Source organism: Geotrypetes seraphini, chromosome 6 (assembly GCF_902459505.1).
Source record: "Geotrypetes seraphini chromosome 6, aGeoSer1.1, whole genome shotgun sequence".
NCBI classification, from domain to species: domain Eukaryota; kingdom Metazoa; phylum Chordata; class Amphibia; order Gymnophiona; family Dermophiidae; genus Geotrypetes; species Geotrypetes seraphini.
The window spans coordinates 241,611,902-241,629,413 of record NC_047089.1 but is presented as its reverse complement, the minus strand read 5'-3'; the positions used below and the strand labels follow the sequence as shown (position 1 = coordinate 241,629,413).

The window sequence follows — 17,512 nt, the reverse complement described above, 5'->3', positions numbered from 1 at the left end:
TACTCTGTTTTTCTGCAGTTTCTGGTCTTATGACTCCTGAACTGCACAAATATGCCCAGAAATAATGTCCTGGGTTGCAGAAACAGATATACTGATTTTTATTCATTCTCTCAAAGCACACCTAATTAACTTGAAAATAAACACCTATTTTTACATTTTATAACACCTAAAAAAAAAAATAGAGATCCTAATTATAGTAGAGACTGATGGGTCAATAGGGGGCCTTTGAGGAACTGGTTGCAATTGTCAACTCAGGGCTCAATAAATGGAGGTTGCCACACAATAAATCTCTGTTCTTTCCTGAAATTTACTTTATTGAATACATGTAGCTAGTTTACTCTCAGTTTCTGGATTCTCAGAAGCATGTCACCCTAAGGCAGGGGTGTAAAACTCAATCATAAGGGTACGAAATCTAAAACATTGGCCAAGTCACGGGCCAAATTTTTTAAAGATACTTAAGGGTCCTTTTATTAAGGTACGCTAACAGATTTAACGTATGCTAAAAGTTAGCACACGCTAAATGCGCACTTTAATAAAAGGATCCCTTAGTCTTAGTAGAAGTATAGGGTTACAAGCTCTCGAACCCCACGCCAGCTCTGTGATGTAAACAAAATAATTAAAAACACTTTTCCTCTTTCTTTTAGGTCCTAGTTCTTGCTTGCTGTCTAACACCAGCTCTAGCAGGATACACATTTCAAATCTGACATATTGTAATCACAAAACAGAAAATAAAATTTTTTTTTCTACCTTTTGTCTGGTCATTATTCAAATCATATTGATCCCGGACGCTGGTTGTCTTCTGCTAATTCACTTGCCAGGGTCTCCTGCCCATTTGTTATTTCCTTCTTTCTTCATGATAACCATCCATCTCTGTCTTCCCCTTCTGTTTCACTTACCTCCCCTGGAGGTCTGGCATCTTTCCTTTTTTTCATCTCCATCCCTGCAGCTGCAGCGATGGACCCCACCATGCCCAGATCCACCATCTCTCCCTTTTCTCAACTACCCTTTCATCCAGCATCTCTCCCTCCTTCCCCACCATCTCAGGGTCCACCATCTCTCCTTTTCTCTTATCCAGTATCTCTATCCCCCCTCCACACCATCCCTTGTGTCCAACTTCTCTCCCTTTCTGTTCCCTCCCTCCCTCCCTCCTCCCACCATCTCTCTCCCTCTCCTCTGTTTTTAGACAACATTATTTCTTCCCCTCCACCAACCCTAAGTTCGGCATATGTACATCTCTTTGGACCCCTCCTTCCCTCCCTCCGTGTACTTCTACACCAGGGCCCGCCCCCCCGAAGGCCTGCTTGCTTTCCCCCTTCTTTCTAGCGTCCTCTGGCTTCCCAGTCTCGCCTTCAAAGCAGCCAACAGATGATCACCGGTCGGCTGTAGCGATCCTAGCAGGCTGCCGTCGGCCTCCACAGCACGTTCCCTCTGTCGCGGTCCCACCCCTCCTCATACGTACGAGACCGTGGCAGAGGGAACGTGCTTCGTAGGCTTGGGCAGCCTGCTTGGATCGCTACAGCAAACCGGCGAACCTCTGCAGGCTGCTTTGAAGGTGAGACTGGGAAGCTGGGAGAGAGATGGTGGACAATTGAGATGGAGGGAGGGAAGGAACAGGGTATAATCCCAGAACAAGCAGGCAGGTATTCTCACATATTCGTGACGTCATCGACGGAGCCCGGATGTGGACGCCTCACAAGCAGACTTGCTTGAAAAAACTCGAAGTTTCGAGTTGCCCGCACCGCGCATGCGCGAGTGCCTTTCTGCCCAGCGTAGGGCGCATCTCCTCAGTTCTCAGTTTTCCGCAGAGCCGAGAAGTCCATCTTGGACTCTCTGCGTTAACTTCGTTACTTGTGTCTTCTCTGAACCGCAGTTTGTTACTTTTTTCCTCACAAATCGCTGTTCTTATTTTCTTTATTTTATTTTCAGTTTAAAAAAATATATATATTTTTTTCCTCTTCCGTCCGTTTTCTGGGACAGGCCACTCGGCCGCAGCCCGAGGGTTTCGATTTTGCAGCAGCTATTTTCACTTCTATGTCCCGGCCTGTCCCGGGATTCAAGAAGTGTGGCAAGTGCCATCACGCAATCTCTCTTACGGACTCACACCGTCGCTGCCTCAAGTGCCTTGGGCCGAAACATCATCCTAGGTCGTGGCTGCGTTGTGAAACGCTTCAGTCTCGAGCTTTCAATCGTCGTTGTATTTTGGTGCACAAACTCTTCCAGATGGAATCTTCTATTGATCCCTCGACTTCAAAGGCGACCTCGGCCTCGACTCCTACCGAGGTTCCTCCTGCTTCTACTGCTTCCACCTCGAGCCTCATCAGACCTTCGTCGTTTGCAGCGGCTCTTTCTTCGACGACATCGGCTGTATCTTCCCCTCAGGTTTCCTCAGGTCAGATAGCTCAGCAGTCGGTTCCAGCGGTAGTGATTAAAGTGCCTAAGTCTTCCAAGTTGAAGCACACTCGCACTACCTCGAAGGAACCTCCAGCCAAGGCAGGTGGTCCGGTTTCAGACGCGGATCCATCAGGGTAGATTACTTTCTTACCAGGCAGCAAGCTGGGAATCAGAAATTCATTCTTTTTATTATTATTAAATTCTACATCTTATCTCCAGTTTAGAAAACTGATTAAGAATTTTTTAAATGTATAACATTTAAATATTCAATTATGATTGTCATTTATTAATTGTGTAAGTTATACTTGTAATTCGCTGTACAAGAAACAATTTCTTTTATTGCTTGTTACCCACATTGAAGTGCAAGGTATTGTGGGAAAGAAATAAAATTTTATGTTATGTTCAGAAAGAAAGGGTGTAAAGTAACTTGCACCTATTCCTGACCCACAAGTGGTTTCTTCTTAGGATAAGAAGAGCTAAGAGTAGAGGTTGAAGAGGATTTTGTAGTAGAATTTTTTGGGAGTGGAAGTGTAATGTTGGCCATTCAGGCCTGGATTTTCAAACCGGGGCCGATATTGGCATGTCAATCATGCCGATGCAAAAGATAGGCGCCGGAAATGTAGGCCAGAGTTTTCCGGGCCTACATTTCTGGCGCCTATTTTCGTGTGAATCTCACCTACGTAGGTGTGATTCTGCTGCTGATTTTCTAGGCACTGGTATGTGCCTTAAATCTTGGTTAAAAATGAAGTTTGGATGGTGTTTTAGGTATGGGCGCCTAGAAAATCGGCACCAGTTTGAGAATCCAGGCCTCAATGTACAAATTCCCAGTTAGGAATCTTAGCTTAATGTGTTAAAGAGAGCATTCATTCTAGAACTGACTGCTCTGAGTTTAGTAGGATTTATACTAATTCCTAAAAATGCTGAGGAAAGAGGGTGAGTTTTTCCTGATGAAGAGCTGGTTAAACGGAAACTTATTCTGTGTCTTCTTTCCAGAGAAGTGATTACAGTAGGATGCTGATTATCTGAACTCCATTTATCCAGACTGCTTCCATTCTTTGTTTTAATTTTTTTATCACAATATCTGTATCATAGTTATCACACTGCTTGATATACAGTAAAAAAAAAAAAAAAGTTATAACATCACAAATAGTTTGTTATTTTTCTCCATTTATTATTAAAAACAACAAAATAATGCTCATCATGTAATGCTCAAAAGTAGGTGCTTTTTTCAAAAAGGAATGTCCAGTCTTCTGGATTTTCCAATATCTGGACTGCTCTCTGCCGGGGTTAGTCCAGACAATCAGCGTACTAATGTATATATGCGGATGAATCAAAAGTTAAAGGCAGTTGTTAAATTATGCTAGCGAAATGCAACAAATGTACTTGTACATTGCCTGTTGGATAGTTTGTCCATGCACAGGGCAGCGCTCGGCCTTTAGTCGTGTGGCAGCCACGAGGTCAAAAACATGGATGCTCCATTGCAAGATTGCACCATTGAAGAGCAACATGCAGTAATGCACTTTCTTTGGGCAGAGAAAGTGAAACCTGTGGAAAGTCACCATTTGCTATTGACTCAGTATGGACATAGCACCCTGAATCAATGAAAGGTTTGTGAGTGAGTAATAGGGTTTAAAGTGGGTCGAACAGATGTAACCGATGAAGGTCGTTCTGGTCGCCCATCAACATTGCACTCACAAGAGCACATTGACAAGGCGGATGCCTTGATTAGAGAAGACCGACATATAACAGTGTCTCAATTGGCTGTGAATTTGGATATAAGCTATGGATCTGCATTTGCCATAATGCATGATGACTTAGGATACAGCAGGGGTATCAAAGTCCCTCCTTGAGGGCTGCAGTCCAGTCGGGTTTTCAGGATTTCCCCAATGAATATGCATGAGATCTATTAGCATACAATGAAAGCAGTGCATGCAAATAGATGTCATGCATATTCATTGGGGAAATCCTGAAAATCCGACTGGATTGCGGCCCTCGAGGAGGGACTTTGACACCCCTGGGATACAGGAAAGTCTGCACACGATGGATTCCCAAACAGCTTACTGATCTGCACAAGCAACAGCATGTGGAGGTTGTTTTCCAGTTACTGAGATGGTATGAAGAAGATCCGAGTATTCTGGAGAGAATTGTCACTGGCGACGAGACATGGGTGCTTCACTGCGACCCAGAGAGCAAAATACAAAGCATGATGAAGTAAAGGAAGAATTGCTCACTTGGCTTTGAGAACAGCTGAAAAACTTCTCTCCAGGAATGCAGAAGCTAGTTGAATGATACAACAAATGTGTCGTCTGCATGAGGACTATGTGGAAAAGTGATAATGTTCAATGAATTTTGCCTTTACTTTTTGATTTACCCTCATATATTATTTTAGCATCTCTCCTCATATCATCATGCACTGTTGAACTGGGCAGCAAGTGTCCCTGTTCTATCATGTCCCTGTCTGAACCCATTGATGGCATCAGTGTTTACATAATTGGTATTCCAAGCTTTTGTTGTTCTATGCCATGAAACCCTGGCCTTCTAGTTGCCAGATCACATTGCAGTTTTTACTCAGCAAGTTTATTCTGATAAAACAAGTCAAGCTAAACCAGAAGTTCAGCTTTTCCAAAACATGAATGTTGGTTGTGTTTCATGTACAGTGGTGAGTAACTTGGTCGGTGATTATTGGGGTAACTCAGACCACAAGATTCTTCTAACCCTTGGTATCTAGAAGCAAAAGGCAGTACTAAGAATAGTCTGAAGATTTATCAGCCATCCTGTATCTATTGCAGTGGCTGTCAGATCCATTCCACAAAACCCAATGACAGGCCTGAGCTTCAGGAGCATTAGAATACTCAGATTAATCTAGCAAATGTTTGTTAACTTCATTGTGGATGTGCTAAAGCCTGGATGTGAGAACCACTGATCTAATTAGTTTCCCCTCAGCAGCAGGCCAGGCTTGGTACACTGTCATTATTTATCAGAAATAAAACTTTCCTACTGAGATGCATGAATTTTTCTGACATTGCATGCTTTTCTTTTCTCCTTTAAGGCAGCGCGTGTGTTGGTGGCTTCACGTAATTATGCAGACTTTGCAAGTGAAGCAACATTCGATATTAAGGTAAGAGAAATAAATACATTTAAGCAGGTTTGAATTTGTAGTGGTCACAATGATATATTAGGAGATGAGTCGGGCTTAGTGAACAGTTTGTACATCGATGGGAAACTCCACCACTGGTACTGGAAGACAGCACATATTACCCTCCTTTCTGCTAAACTAGAAATAGTAGATAATGCCTAGCTTGTAAAATCAATCAAGATTTGTGCCTGAAAGTGATTGTATATCATAGTGAAGGAATCTACTCAGTGTATCAATAACACTTAGCCTAGTCTTGATGCAGTACTTGTGCAGAAAGCTGTATTGGGTCTCTTTGGGCAATGCTTTTCAGGTCTTGTGATGCACGAGTCAATGAAATCCATAGAAACAAGTTATGAAATGTTAACTAGCATAGGTATTTTAGCTTAAGGAAACCTACCACCTTTGTAGTTGTCTCATAGGTTACATAGTGCTGCAAAAACACCGCTTTTCAGTCAGCCTAACCTATCTTCCCTTTTTAATATGTATAGCAGTAATGTAAAGTTTGGCCGACATGGCCATTTTGTTACCCAGAGATGTCATTGATGGTGCACATTTTTTTTTTCCAGTGTTAGCTTCAAAGTAAAGAGGACTTGATATTATCATGAGCTGGTGTGCTAAGGGCATGTCTTTATTTGTGGCTTGCCTACTGCCCTTGGCGAAGAATGCATAGTACCATACTGTTAGAAACATGTCCACTCTGGTCAGCTGTCTTGAGTATAAAGTTAACTTTTAGTTTTATTCATCCCTCAATTCATTGACATTAACAGCTCAAACAGTTTTCCTTTTGGGTACCTTGTTCTGAAGGGATTTATAGCAAAGACTCGTTTTCTGATCCTGCTTTCCTTCTTGACGTGGAAGTTGTAATTGTACATTTAAAAGTGTGGCACACAGAATGATCACTTTTGTAGAAATGCGACCTTCACCGCCTGGAGGAGGGCCCTCCTTCCCAAGCTGTACTCACCCGAGAGGAGGGGCTGAAGTTCTACAGGAGCATGCAGACCATCCGACGCATGGAACTGAAATCGGACCAGCTGTACAAGCAAAAAATTATTCGAGGCTTCTGCCACTTATATGATGGGCAGGTGGGTGTGCAGCTTATTCTGAGAACACAATGTTAGAATATACTGAATAATAATTAAGAAAAGTGTGCTTGGATTTTGAGTTTAGATCTAATCGCTCACCTTTCCAAAAGCATTCTTAAGACAAGTTGCATTCAGGATCAGTATATATTTCTCTATCCCAGAGGGCTTTACCATCTTTTGTACCTGAGACAGGAGGGTGAAATGACTTGCCCAAGGTCACATAAGTGTCAGTGGGAGAAATGGGATTTGGACCATCAGTTCTGTCCTTCAAAAACCTCTGATGTGTAGAAGCATGATCCTTGTATATTGCAAATTATTATGTTGATACTGGGTTCATCTCTGCTTTTGTTAATGATCTGTCCTATTTCTATACCACCTTCCTCAAGGGGACCCAAAACAGTTTACCACACTATATCATAGAATAATACAGTAAAAAAATACATAAGTAAAAAAGAAAATTCAGCAAATTGACCACCCCACCAACACCCATTGAAAACCCTATATGTATCTTGGGATAATTCATATTGGTTGCTCCCATCACTCTTGTATAGATCTTGCAAACTTCTTTGAAAATAAATCATCTACATTTAACAGCTTTTCACCATTAATTTTCTTGTGCTGGCAGCTGCAGAATCTGTGTACGTTGAGGGCTCAGTTTTTAATCAGTACACCTAAATATAAAGTCAATCCCTTCTCAAGAATTCTTGTAGAGAGTTTCTATAGGTACTTTTCCACACATTTTATTTTTGTTTCAAAGGTAAAATTCCCACTTTGAAAATTGGGTTGGGAAAAGTAAAGACTAGGGGACACTGGTTGAAGTTACTTGGAAATAACTTTAAAACAAATAGGAGGAAATAGCTTTGCACTCAATGGATAGTTAAGCTCTGGCACTTGTTACCAGAGGATATGGCAACAGTGGTTTGTGTAGCTGCGTTTAAAAAAGGCTTGGACAAGTTCCTGGAGGAAAAGTCCAACCTCTGCGTGGAACATTGATACTGTTTATGATTCCGGAATCTTGTTGCTCTTTAGGCTAGATGGACCATTGGTCTGACCCAGTATGGCTGTTCTTAAAGTGTGAACAAATCTTCCCCTCCTATTTTCAATATTCAAGATAATGAAGGGAATAGATTTAGTAGATAAAGACAGGTTGTTCACCCTCTCCAAGGTAGAGAGAACGAGAGGGCACTCTCTAAAGTTAAAAGGGGATAGATTCCGTACAAATGGAAGGAAGTTCTTCTTCACCCAGAGAGTGATAGAAATCTGGAACGCTCTTCCGGAGGCTGTTATAGGTGAAAACACCCTACAGGGATTCAGGACAAAGTTAGACAAGTTCCTGCTGAACCAGAACATACGCAGGTAAGGCTAGTCTCAGTTAGGGCACTGATCATTGACGTGTGAGGGGGCTGCTGGGCACGATGGACCACTGGTCTGATCCAGCAGCGGCAATTCTTATGTTCAGTAATTTTCCTATGTAAATTTAAGCACGGAAATGCAAAAACCTGTGCATAAACCTACTCCCCACCCAAACCATAGCTTCAGGGACCATTTAATTATTCTACTGATCAGATATCATAACACATGTATAGAACATATAGAGGGGGTAGGGAAGGGAAAAATATTGTAATAATAATATGATATAAAATTTTGATAAAGGGTTTCTTTAATTTACAATGTAAGAACATTTATTGATAATTTCAAGTGTTTCTTCATAATTGAATGTAATACATGTATTTCACTTGATGTAAGAATTTAAAAAAGAATAAAAATTATTTACAAAAAAAAAAAAAAAGAATGTGCAGATAGGCTTGTCTAGTGAAACCGTGCACATAGGCTTACCCGCAGATAGGTGAGCAGTGTTAAGGACTGCATTTTTGCATACAAACACCTGCCTTTTGAGATTTTAGAGGGGAATTTTTCAATGTGTTATGTTCATTGTGGGTATCCTGAAAACCCGACTGGCCTGCCCTGCCACAGACATTAGAGAAACCTGCATATCTGCAATGGATTTATGTTAGAACACTTGAAATCATTTAAAGTGAAGTGAATGCAAAGTTATGATCGAACTAACAAAGCTGAAATTAAATTTGCTGAGCAGATGAGCTAAATTTTACTCAGTGGGTGAATGAGCTTCTCGTGTGAGTGCTGCTTCTGACGTCTCTTCAAATTGATTCTTTTTGAAGCAAGATTTTCTTCAAAAAATGCTATAAAACAGATATAATCGAGATATGCAATTTTTTTTTTACATTTAAGTTTATAGTGACTGGCTATCTTTGTGTCATTAATGTGAGTGTTTTGACCAGCTCTTAACCTTTTCCTATCGTAATAAATTTTTCGTTACGTAAAGTGGTATACTTCTACTGCACTACCCGCAAACTAAAGGTATATGATTTAAATGTCAGTTTAACTCTTCATTTATTAAAGCTGTGGAACAATTTACTATTGCAAATAAGGATTGAATTCAGTTATTTGAGTTTTCACAAAAAATTGAAGACTTTTTTCTTAAATGATACTGCCTAGGATATCTTGTTTTAATGTGATTCTATGTGAATTGACTGGTCTATGTATTTTCCCATAGATTATATATGGTTTCTTGCTATTGTAAATCGTCTTGAACCTCTTTGGTATTAGTGCAATCAATAAATCATGTATTAGATTAGATATACATAATAAAAATGAATAAAAATTTGTCGCACACCTACAGCCTCTCTCCAAATTGGTTGGAAAGAATGTCCAAAGTTGTCATTTTACTTGGATTTTTAAAACGCCATGCCTTAGAACTCAAATCTGTTTGCAGGTTTTGATGCTTCTTCCTACTCAGCCACTGTGTAGAATTATGAATTGAAAAGAATCAGAGCACAGCTGTGTTCAGCAGAAACAACTCTTCTATAACATAAAACATAACGTAACTTTATTCTTCTATACCGCCATAATCAAACAATTTCTAGACGGTTTACACAGAAGAAGGCTGGACAATCAGCGAAATACAATTAATTAAAAATTCAACAATTTCTTAACTATGTTCAGTATAAAATTTTGTTAACCATAGTATAAGAACATAAGAATTGCTGCTGCTGGGTCAGACTAGTGGTCCATCATGCCCAGCAGTCCGCTCACACGACGGCCCTCTGGTCAAAGACCAGCGCCTTAACTGAGGCTAGTCATACCAGTGCATGTTCTTGTTCAGCAGGAACTTGTCTAACTTTGTCTTGAATCCCTGGAGGGTATTTTCCCCTTTGACAGACTCCACGTTTAGGAAATGAATTTATCAAACAGCGCTGTTTTAATTACTTTTCGAAATGCACTGTAAGACAACATGACTCCACCGATACAATTACACCACCAAGACTGCTGCTTACTTGCCTGGAACGCAAGGGTCCTATCCAAAAAAGTCTTGTATCTGCAGCCATTAATTTTTGGATAGGCAAATAGATTAGAACTCCTAGTTATCCTCATTGGGCTATATAACGCAAAATGAGTTAAAAGGTAAGTTGGGGCAGTTCCCCAAATCAACTTAAAACAGATACAAGAAAATTTGAATAGCACTCGTGCTTCTATCGGGAGCCAATGTAGCAGTACGGACTAATGTCTTTTTCTTCAACCCAAATATCAATCGGGCAGCTGTATTCTGTACTATTCTGTCTTCTCAAGATTTTCTTTGGTGCTCCCAAATAGACAATATTACAGTAATCCAGTATAGACAAAACTAGTGCCTGTACCAATAATCTAAAGGATAGTGGATTAAAATATTTTTTTATGGTCTTTAATTTCCATAGTGCAAAAAAGCACTTCTTTACCACTATATATAATAATAATAACAGCTTATATACCGCAATACTGTGAAGTTCTATGCGGTTTACAAAGATTAAACAAAGGTACAAATTGATTGACTTTAAGAGGGGAGGAAGAAAGAGGGTTAATAGGACAGGAAATCCATTTTTGAGGAGAGAGTGATCAATAGACCAATATGATACGTTCTACCATGGTTAGCTGTGAATCAGGTGTGACTCCCAATATTTTTATAGGTTTTGAGATTGGGTAATCATGACCATTTAAACAAAGTGATGGTCTGGTTATTTTATCTTTAGGGCTAGCCAGAAAAAATTTAGTCTCTTCTGTATTGAGTTTCAATTTAAAATTGATTGACCATTGCTCTATCTCAGTCATGATATAAGAAATTTGTTTTAAAATATCATTAGTTAAATCTTTTAAAGGAATTAAAATAGAAATATCATCATGCGCCTTATTGCCATGGAGGCCTAATTCTCTGAAAAAGGAACTTTGGGCTAGATTCACTACCCTGCCCGATCGCGACCGATCCATGTCCGATCCGTGGTAGGCCGACCAATTCACTACAGGGTAATATTTAAATCGGGGCGATCGGAGGAACACCCCACACCGACCGCACAGAACGCTACTACCGAAAAGATGTGCTGAGAGTAGAGTCGGTGCAACGGATGGCCACCAGGATGGTCTCGGGGCTCAAGGATCTATCGTACGAGGAAAGGCTGAAAAATTTGCGGCTGTACTCACTCGAGGAACGTAGGGAGAGAGGAGACATGATCGAGACGTTTAAGTATATTACCGGCCGTGTCGAGATGGAAGAAGAGATTCTCTTTCTCAAAGGACCCTCAGCCACAAGAGGGCATCCGCTCAAACTCAGGGGCGGGAAATTTCATGTTGATACCAGGAAATATTTCTTCACCGAGAGAGTGGTTGATCCTTGGAACGAGCTCCTGGTGCAGGTGATCGAGGCAAACAGCGTGCAAGAATTTAAGAGCAAATGAGATGCCCATGTGGGATCCCTTAGAGCAGGGGTGTCAAAGTCCCTCCTCGAGGGCCGGAATCTAGTCGGGTTTTCAGGATTTCCCCAATGAATATGCCTGAGATCTATTTGCATGCACTGCTTTCAATACATATTCATTGGGGAAATCCTGAAAACCCGACTGGATTGTGGCCCTTGAGGACCGACTTTGACACCTGTGCCTTAGAGGGTTAAGCCAAGGGAACCTGTCACCGGGAGTGGGATCCCTAGGATAGTAGACTTGGGGGTGGGTAAGTAGAGTGGGCAGACCTGATGGGCTATGGCCCTTATCTGCCGTTATCTTCTATGTTTCTACTGAGTGATCCAGACGCATGCGCAGACCATCTCTTTGCCGGTCACTTCTGTTGATTGGCCAGCCCAGTTGGTGTCCCAGATTTGTTTAGTGAATCACATCCCTGCCTACTTTGCATGCCGTTTCCCTTCATTTGCATACACGGATCGGAAGCAGATCAGAGGAGAGATTAGTGAATTGGGTCGGAGGGAAATCGGGTCGCAAAAGGGTCGCAAACCGATTGATACAAGCTCAGTTTGCTTAGTGAATCTAGCCCTAAGTCTTTCATAAGTATAAAACCAGAAAATATTAACATAAGGAAGGAAGAAGCCTAAAAATAAGATCAAAAGAAACAATAGCCCTTTGAAAGAGAAGAGTTGGGCTCCTTTTACAAAGCTGCGCTAGCGGTTTTAAACGCACGCACCGGATTAGTGCGCGCTAGCCGGAAATCTACCACCTGCTCCAAAGGAGGCGGTAGCGGCTACCGCGTGCGGAAATTTAGCATGCGCTATTCCGCGCGTTAAGGCCCTAGCGTGGCTTTGTAAAAGGAGCCCTTAGTATGTTACATAGTAACATAGTAGATGACGGCAGATAAAGACCCGAATGGTCCATCCAGTCTGCCCAACCTGATTCAATTTAAAATTTATTTTTTTTTTTCTTCTTAGCTATTTCTGGGCAAGAATCGGAATGTTAGTGTAAATTGAGTTGACATTTTGTTTCCTTGCTCTCCAAAACAGGAAGCCTGCTGTGTTGGACTTGAGGCTGGTATAAAACCTACAGACCACTTGATTACTGCCTATCGGGCTCATGGCTTCACATACACTAGGGGAATATCTGTCAAAGAGATCCTGGCTGAGCTCACAGGTTTGTGCCATGCCCGATTAGTAATATAATTTTTTTTTTTTTTTAAGTAGCATTGTGCAGGGTCATAAGTGTTAGAATCAGAAGGTAGACAAGATCTTGTTTGACTCGAGCAGGCTGCGATAGCAAGACTGCGCAAGTTGGAGACAAAGTAAATCTGCGTTTCAAGGTGCCATTAAGTTGACTCTAGACGTCATACAACCACCTGTAAAGGGAAATGTCGACTCTCAGGATTTCTCAGAAACTTACAGGATTGGCCGTAGGTTTGATGTGCATGAGTTACGGAGCCAAGCTATTGCTCCTTTAGCCCTGCTCTTAAGATGTGCGCATCAGCTTCTGTTTTCTTCGGGTGCTGACAGGACAGGAAGCACTGAGGAGGTGGATGAAAGGCATCAAGCTGCAGCCAACCACCACCAGTTGTCAGTCATTCAGGACATTCAGAACTCCCAGCCTCTGCACACTAGTTTTTTTTAGATGCTTATCCCTCCCCCCCCTTCCCCTTTTACAAAGCCACACTAGAAGCTGCCTTGCAGCAAAAGGCCCAAAGCCCTTTAGATCCGTACAGGCTTCAGGGTAGTTACTAATGGGGCCCACGGTAATCGGCTTCGTAAAAGAGGCCCTTAGTCTGAAGCTCTTAAGGGGTAATGCTGACTGAAATGTTGGATGTGTAAATAAACTGGCTAGATTGATGCGTAATAAGAGCATGAACTCATTCTGCTCTTTAGATGACACACACAAAAGCCAGCATATATTACGAGACATTACCTAGTGCCTCTCTGTAAATAAATTTCAGGAGCTTTAGTTCAGTGGTTGCATCTCTGAGTGATGATCCTTAGATCATATCACTGATGCCCCTTATAAATGGTTATCTTTACTCTCAGGACGAAAAGGAGGCTGTGCCAAAGGAAAAGGTGGATCAATGCACATGTATGCCAAGAACTTCTACGGTGGCAATGGAATTGTCGGTGCCCAGGTAAGGGGAACACAAATACTGGAGTCTGACTTTTTACCCATCCCTATAAACTGTTTTCCCTCAGATTAACCCTTGGCACAGACAGGAGTGAGGGAGGATTGCTCCTGCCCCGAAAAGGCCACTAAACCACCAGGGCTGCTTAAGGTGGGAGATAGATAGTGGGAGGGTGGAGCTTGTAGTTGGTGGGTGGAGACTGATCACAGAGGGGCAGGGGAGTTTTGGTTTCAGCTGACAATGCACCAGCATTGTCAGCCGAAATCATAGCTGAACCCCAAACCAAAATTTGGTTGACCTCTAACTTTAAAGTATGCTTCCTTATTGTCCCACCAGACCTGTTCTTCATGCTTGGCATTGCCTTCTCCTCCCAGCAGATGGAGCCACTGAACTAGTGACAACATCATTTAAGTACCTCATGCAATCCCACAAGTCAGTATATTTCAGTCTCCAGGAGAGGGGGGGTTGGTGTAGGTAAATTTTAATTGGGCTGAATAAATAGTTCTGGGTCTATTTCTTCAGCGTTCGTGGAAGCTTTTTTTGACATCATCTGGTTGTATACCTCTGACGTAGCCTTGCAAGTGAAACAAGGCCACATCGGGCATTATTCCTGGGAGCATTTTGATTAAATAAAAGGTTTTATTCTTGATATGATCTGCTTGTTGTCTTCTGTTCCATGTTGGATATAGTAGATCATTTCCCTTTCTGTTTCCTTATACCTTCATGCTCATTGGCCCAGCAGTGAGAAACACTTATGATGGACCTTATAATTTTGAGCAGAAACACCAAAGTTCTCATGTTTTCAGTCAAGAAATCTGTGGACAGAATGGATAGATGTGCTGGTGGTGTGAACTTGATGAAGGTTGTTGTATGTGGTTTCCCTCTGTGGCCTTTGCTGGGCTGAATTATTGAAAGAATAGAAGCTCATTGGGATCTGGTAGTGTTAGTGGCACCAGATTGGCCAAGACGTTTCTGGTCCAGAAATATCATACAGATGTGAGAGGAGAATTCCCTAGTATTACTGACAGTGGATGGCTTGTTGGTTCAGGACCAATCAAATAGGATGGTTTGGACAAGGGGCCGACCCCTAGTTTCTCTGAGAGTGCAAATAGTGCTCTCTTAGCTACAGCTTGATTTTGTGGGCTGTTTCTGTCATCTCAGGTAGATACAGTAAGATTGCTAAGCGGTATTAAGTTGTTGAGATCTCCTAGTAGTTTTCCCTGGGTTCTGAATCACATGCTAGATGTGCTTTTTGAATCTCTTAAACTTTCCACCATTCAGGGTCTTAACATTGAAGACAGTGTTCTTGGTGGCTGCATGTCCAGAGAAGTGGATTTATGAGATCCAGTCCTTTTCATTTCAAGAGTCTTTCCTAGTTTTATCTCATGAAAAGGTGGTGATTCTTCTGGTTCCTTCCTTTCTTCCTAAGGTAGTGTCCTTCTTTCATTGGAATCGGTGCATTTCTTTTCTTCTGTTACATGAGATCGCAGGAGGAAAGGATTCAAGCTGAGAAAGCTTTGTGTTACTTTTTTTTTTTAAGGATGGAGGTGGTTTTGTCTGGTAGACTTCTGTTTTGGAGGCAATGGTGGCCTTTAGATCAAGGAGGCAATAGCTTCTGCCTCCATACGGAGGGTCCAATCAGTTCCTCTAGTTCTGAAGGCCCACTCAAGATGAGGCTTGCCCCTCATAGAATGAAACACAGTCCAGTTCTACCATGTGAGATATGGAGAGCGGCTACTTGGTCAAAATTGCACTCCTTTGTACTCCACTAAAGGTTGAATGTTCAGGATTCACAAAATGTGGATTGGGGGGGGCTAAGATCTTGAGGTCTGGCCTGTGTGGTTCCTTGTTTGGTACTTCCCAAGTGTCTGCAATGGTCTGGTGGCAAAATAAGGAGAAATTAGATCATACCTGCTGATTCTCTTTTGAATCTCTCCAGATAGTTCAAAACTCGCCCTGCATTGCTTCAGCTATTGTCTGAAAAATATTTTACATTTTTATTTGTTCCTATTCTTCAGTTAAGAGTATAGCTTTGGTTTGTTTTTTTGGTTTTTTTTCCCTGGAATTTGGGGGAACATCTGGTCCTACTACTGCTTTGTTAATCAAAATAGTATGGGATGGAACAGGATACTTAAATGTTGTTGTCATTTAGTTCAGTGGTTCTCAGTCTCCATCTGCTGGCAGAAGAGGGCAAACCCAAGCCTTTGGACTGGTCTGGAGGGACTCAAAAGAAAATTAGCTGGTTAGATCTAATTTCTCCATCTATTTTTGTTCATTATGATGTTTTCTATTTTGCATTTAAGTTTCTGGGCCCAAAATTTTTTGAAACGTGTATAAGACTAGATGAAATGCCCAATGACAAATGTGTTCTGATGTTTCTTTTTTTTCTTTTCCTTTTATTTCGTGAGTTGTAGGTGCCTCTTGGAGCAGGCATTGCTTTGGCCTGTAAATATTTTGGGAATGATGAAATCTGCTTGACTTTATATGGTGATGGTGCTGCTAATCAGGTGAGCTTTTGTCTCCATACATCAGTATTTATTTCAGTCTTAATATACTGCCAGTTGGTATTTCCATTAAGTAAATAAGAGGTTTGAAAAAGAGAAAATTAAGACAGGAAAGGGAGTTAACAGTGCAACCCTGAGGCAATCGTACTACTTGAAGGAGTGGGTGAGGAAGAAACTCTTTAAGGCCAGGATTCACTAAACCTCCAAACTGTGCATGATCCGTTTCATATTGCATGCTGGCCGACTGATTCAGTAAAGGCCTGCATGCAAATGGAGACGATCGTTAGCATGCCCCTACACGCCCCCTACCCACGGCCAGAGCGATCCCCGCTCATGCGCACACCCTGACAGTAGTGACAGGAGAAGCAGCCTCCTGTCACTGCTGTCAGGGCAAAGCCCAGCACAGATTTCTCTTGCCTGCTCCCGGACTCTCCTGCTCTCTGCTGCCGTTCCCTGCAGTGCAAGCCTGTGGTTTTAGAGTGGGCCTGCACTGTGGGGAATGGCAACAGAGAGCAGGAGAGTCCGGGAACAGGCAAGAGAGATCTGCCCGACACCCCCCCCAGGCTGCGATCTCTCCTGCCTGCCCTGCTCTGCTCTGTCGCGCCCCCCCCCCCCCCCCGAGAAAAAAGCAGGACGGATGCCAACTCCCTCCTGCCATTAAAAATGTTAAAACAGAAAACAAAAAAGCAGCGCGGCACGCCCCCCCCCCCCCCCCCCCCCGACGTGGAACGCCCGACCCCAAAGTTGGGAGCAGGAGGGGTGCTCAGTCCCTCCTGCTCCTAGGCCTCCCCCCTCCCTACCCACCCCTGGTTGGCACAGGCAGTCGGGCCCAGCCCACCCACCCCAGTACCTTTTCAATTGTTGGGAGGAAGAGGGGTGACTGGTCCCTCCTGCTCCTTGAGGCAGGCTCCCATCTTCGGGAGCAGGAGGGGTGCCCGGACCCTCCTGCTCCTTGAGGCAGGCTCCCATCTTCGGGATGCCTGGACCCTCCTCCTGCTCCTACGCTGCTGAAAATCTTCGGGAGGAGGAGGAAAGTCCTCCTCCTCCTGTTCTCCGGCCAGCCGCTACCCCAATAGGGCTTTAGGCCCCGGCGCATCATCTGATGTAGGGGAGAGGCCTAAGGCACTGATTGGCTGAGGCGCCTCAGGCTCCTCCCTTTGGAGTGGCCGGGGCACCTCAGCCAATCAGGGACTTCCTTAGGGCGGAGTCTAGGGAAGTCCCTGATTGGCCAAAACAATGCTCTGCCCTGTGTCTCCTGCCTGCTCGCCCCGATCTTCCAGCCCTGCTTTCTGCCCTGAGCTCCTACTCTCTGTCGCCTTCAGTGCAGTGCGAGCCAGCGGTTCAGTGCAGTGCGAGTCAGGATTTAAAGCGGGGCTGCAATGCGGTGTGCAGCACCGTTTTAAACCCGCGGGCTCACACTGCAGGGAAGGTGGCAGAGAGTAGGAGCTCAGGGCAGAAAGCAGGGCTGGAAGATCAGG

The 17,512-nt window shown here is 43.0% G+C and overlaps 1 protein-coding gene across 2 annotated transcripts in view; it reads left to right on the top strand.

Annotated features, from left to right (window-relative positions):
- Positions 1 to 17,512, top strand: part of PDHA1 (pyruvate dehydrogenase E1 subunit alpha 1) — a 59,010-nt gene that overhangs the window by 5,394 nt on the left and 36,104 nt on the right. For both annotated transcript variants that reach the window (XM_033949381.1, XM_033949382.1), the window contains 5 exons: positions 5,441 to 5,509; positions 6,436 to 6,609; positions 12,440 to 12,566; positions 13,445 to 13,536; positions 15,945 to 16,037. In XM_033949381.1, the coding sequence (XP_033805272.1) occupies positions 5,441 to 5,509; positions 6,436 to 6,609; positions 12,440 to 12,566; positions 13,445 to 13,536; positions 15,945 to 16,037 (555 nt within the window). The remainder of the gene's footprint in view (positions 1 to 5,440; positions 5,510 to 6,435; positions 6,610 to 12,439; positions 12,567 to 13,444; positions 13,537 to 15,944; positions 16,038 to 17,512) is intronic.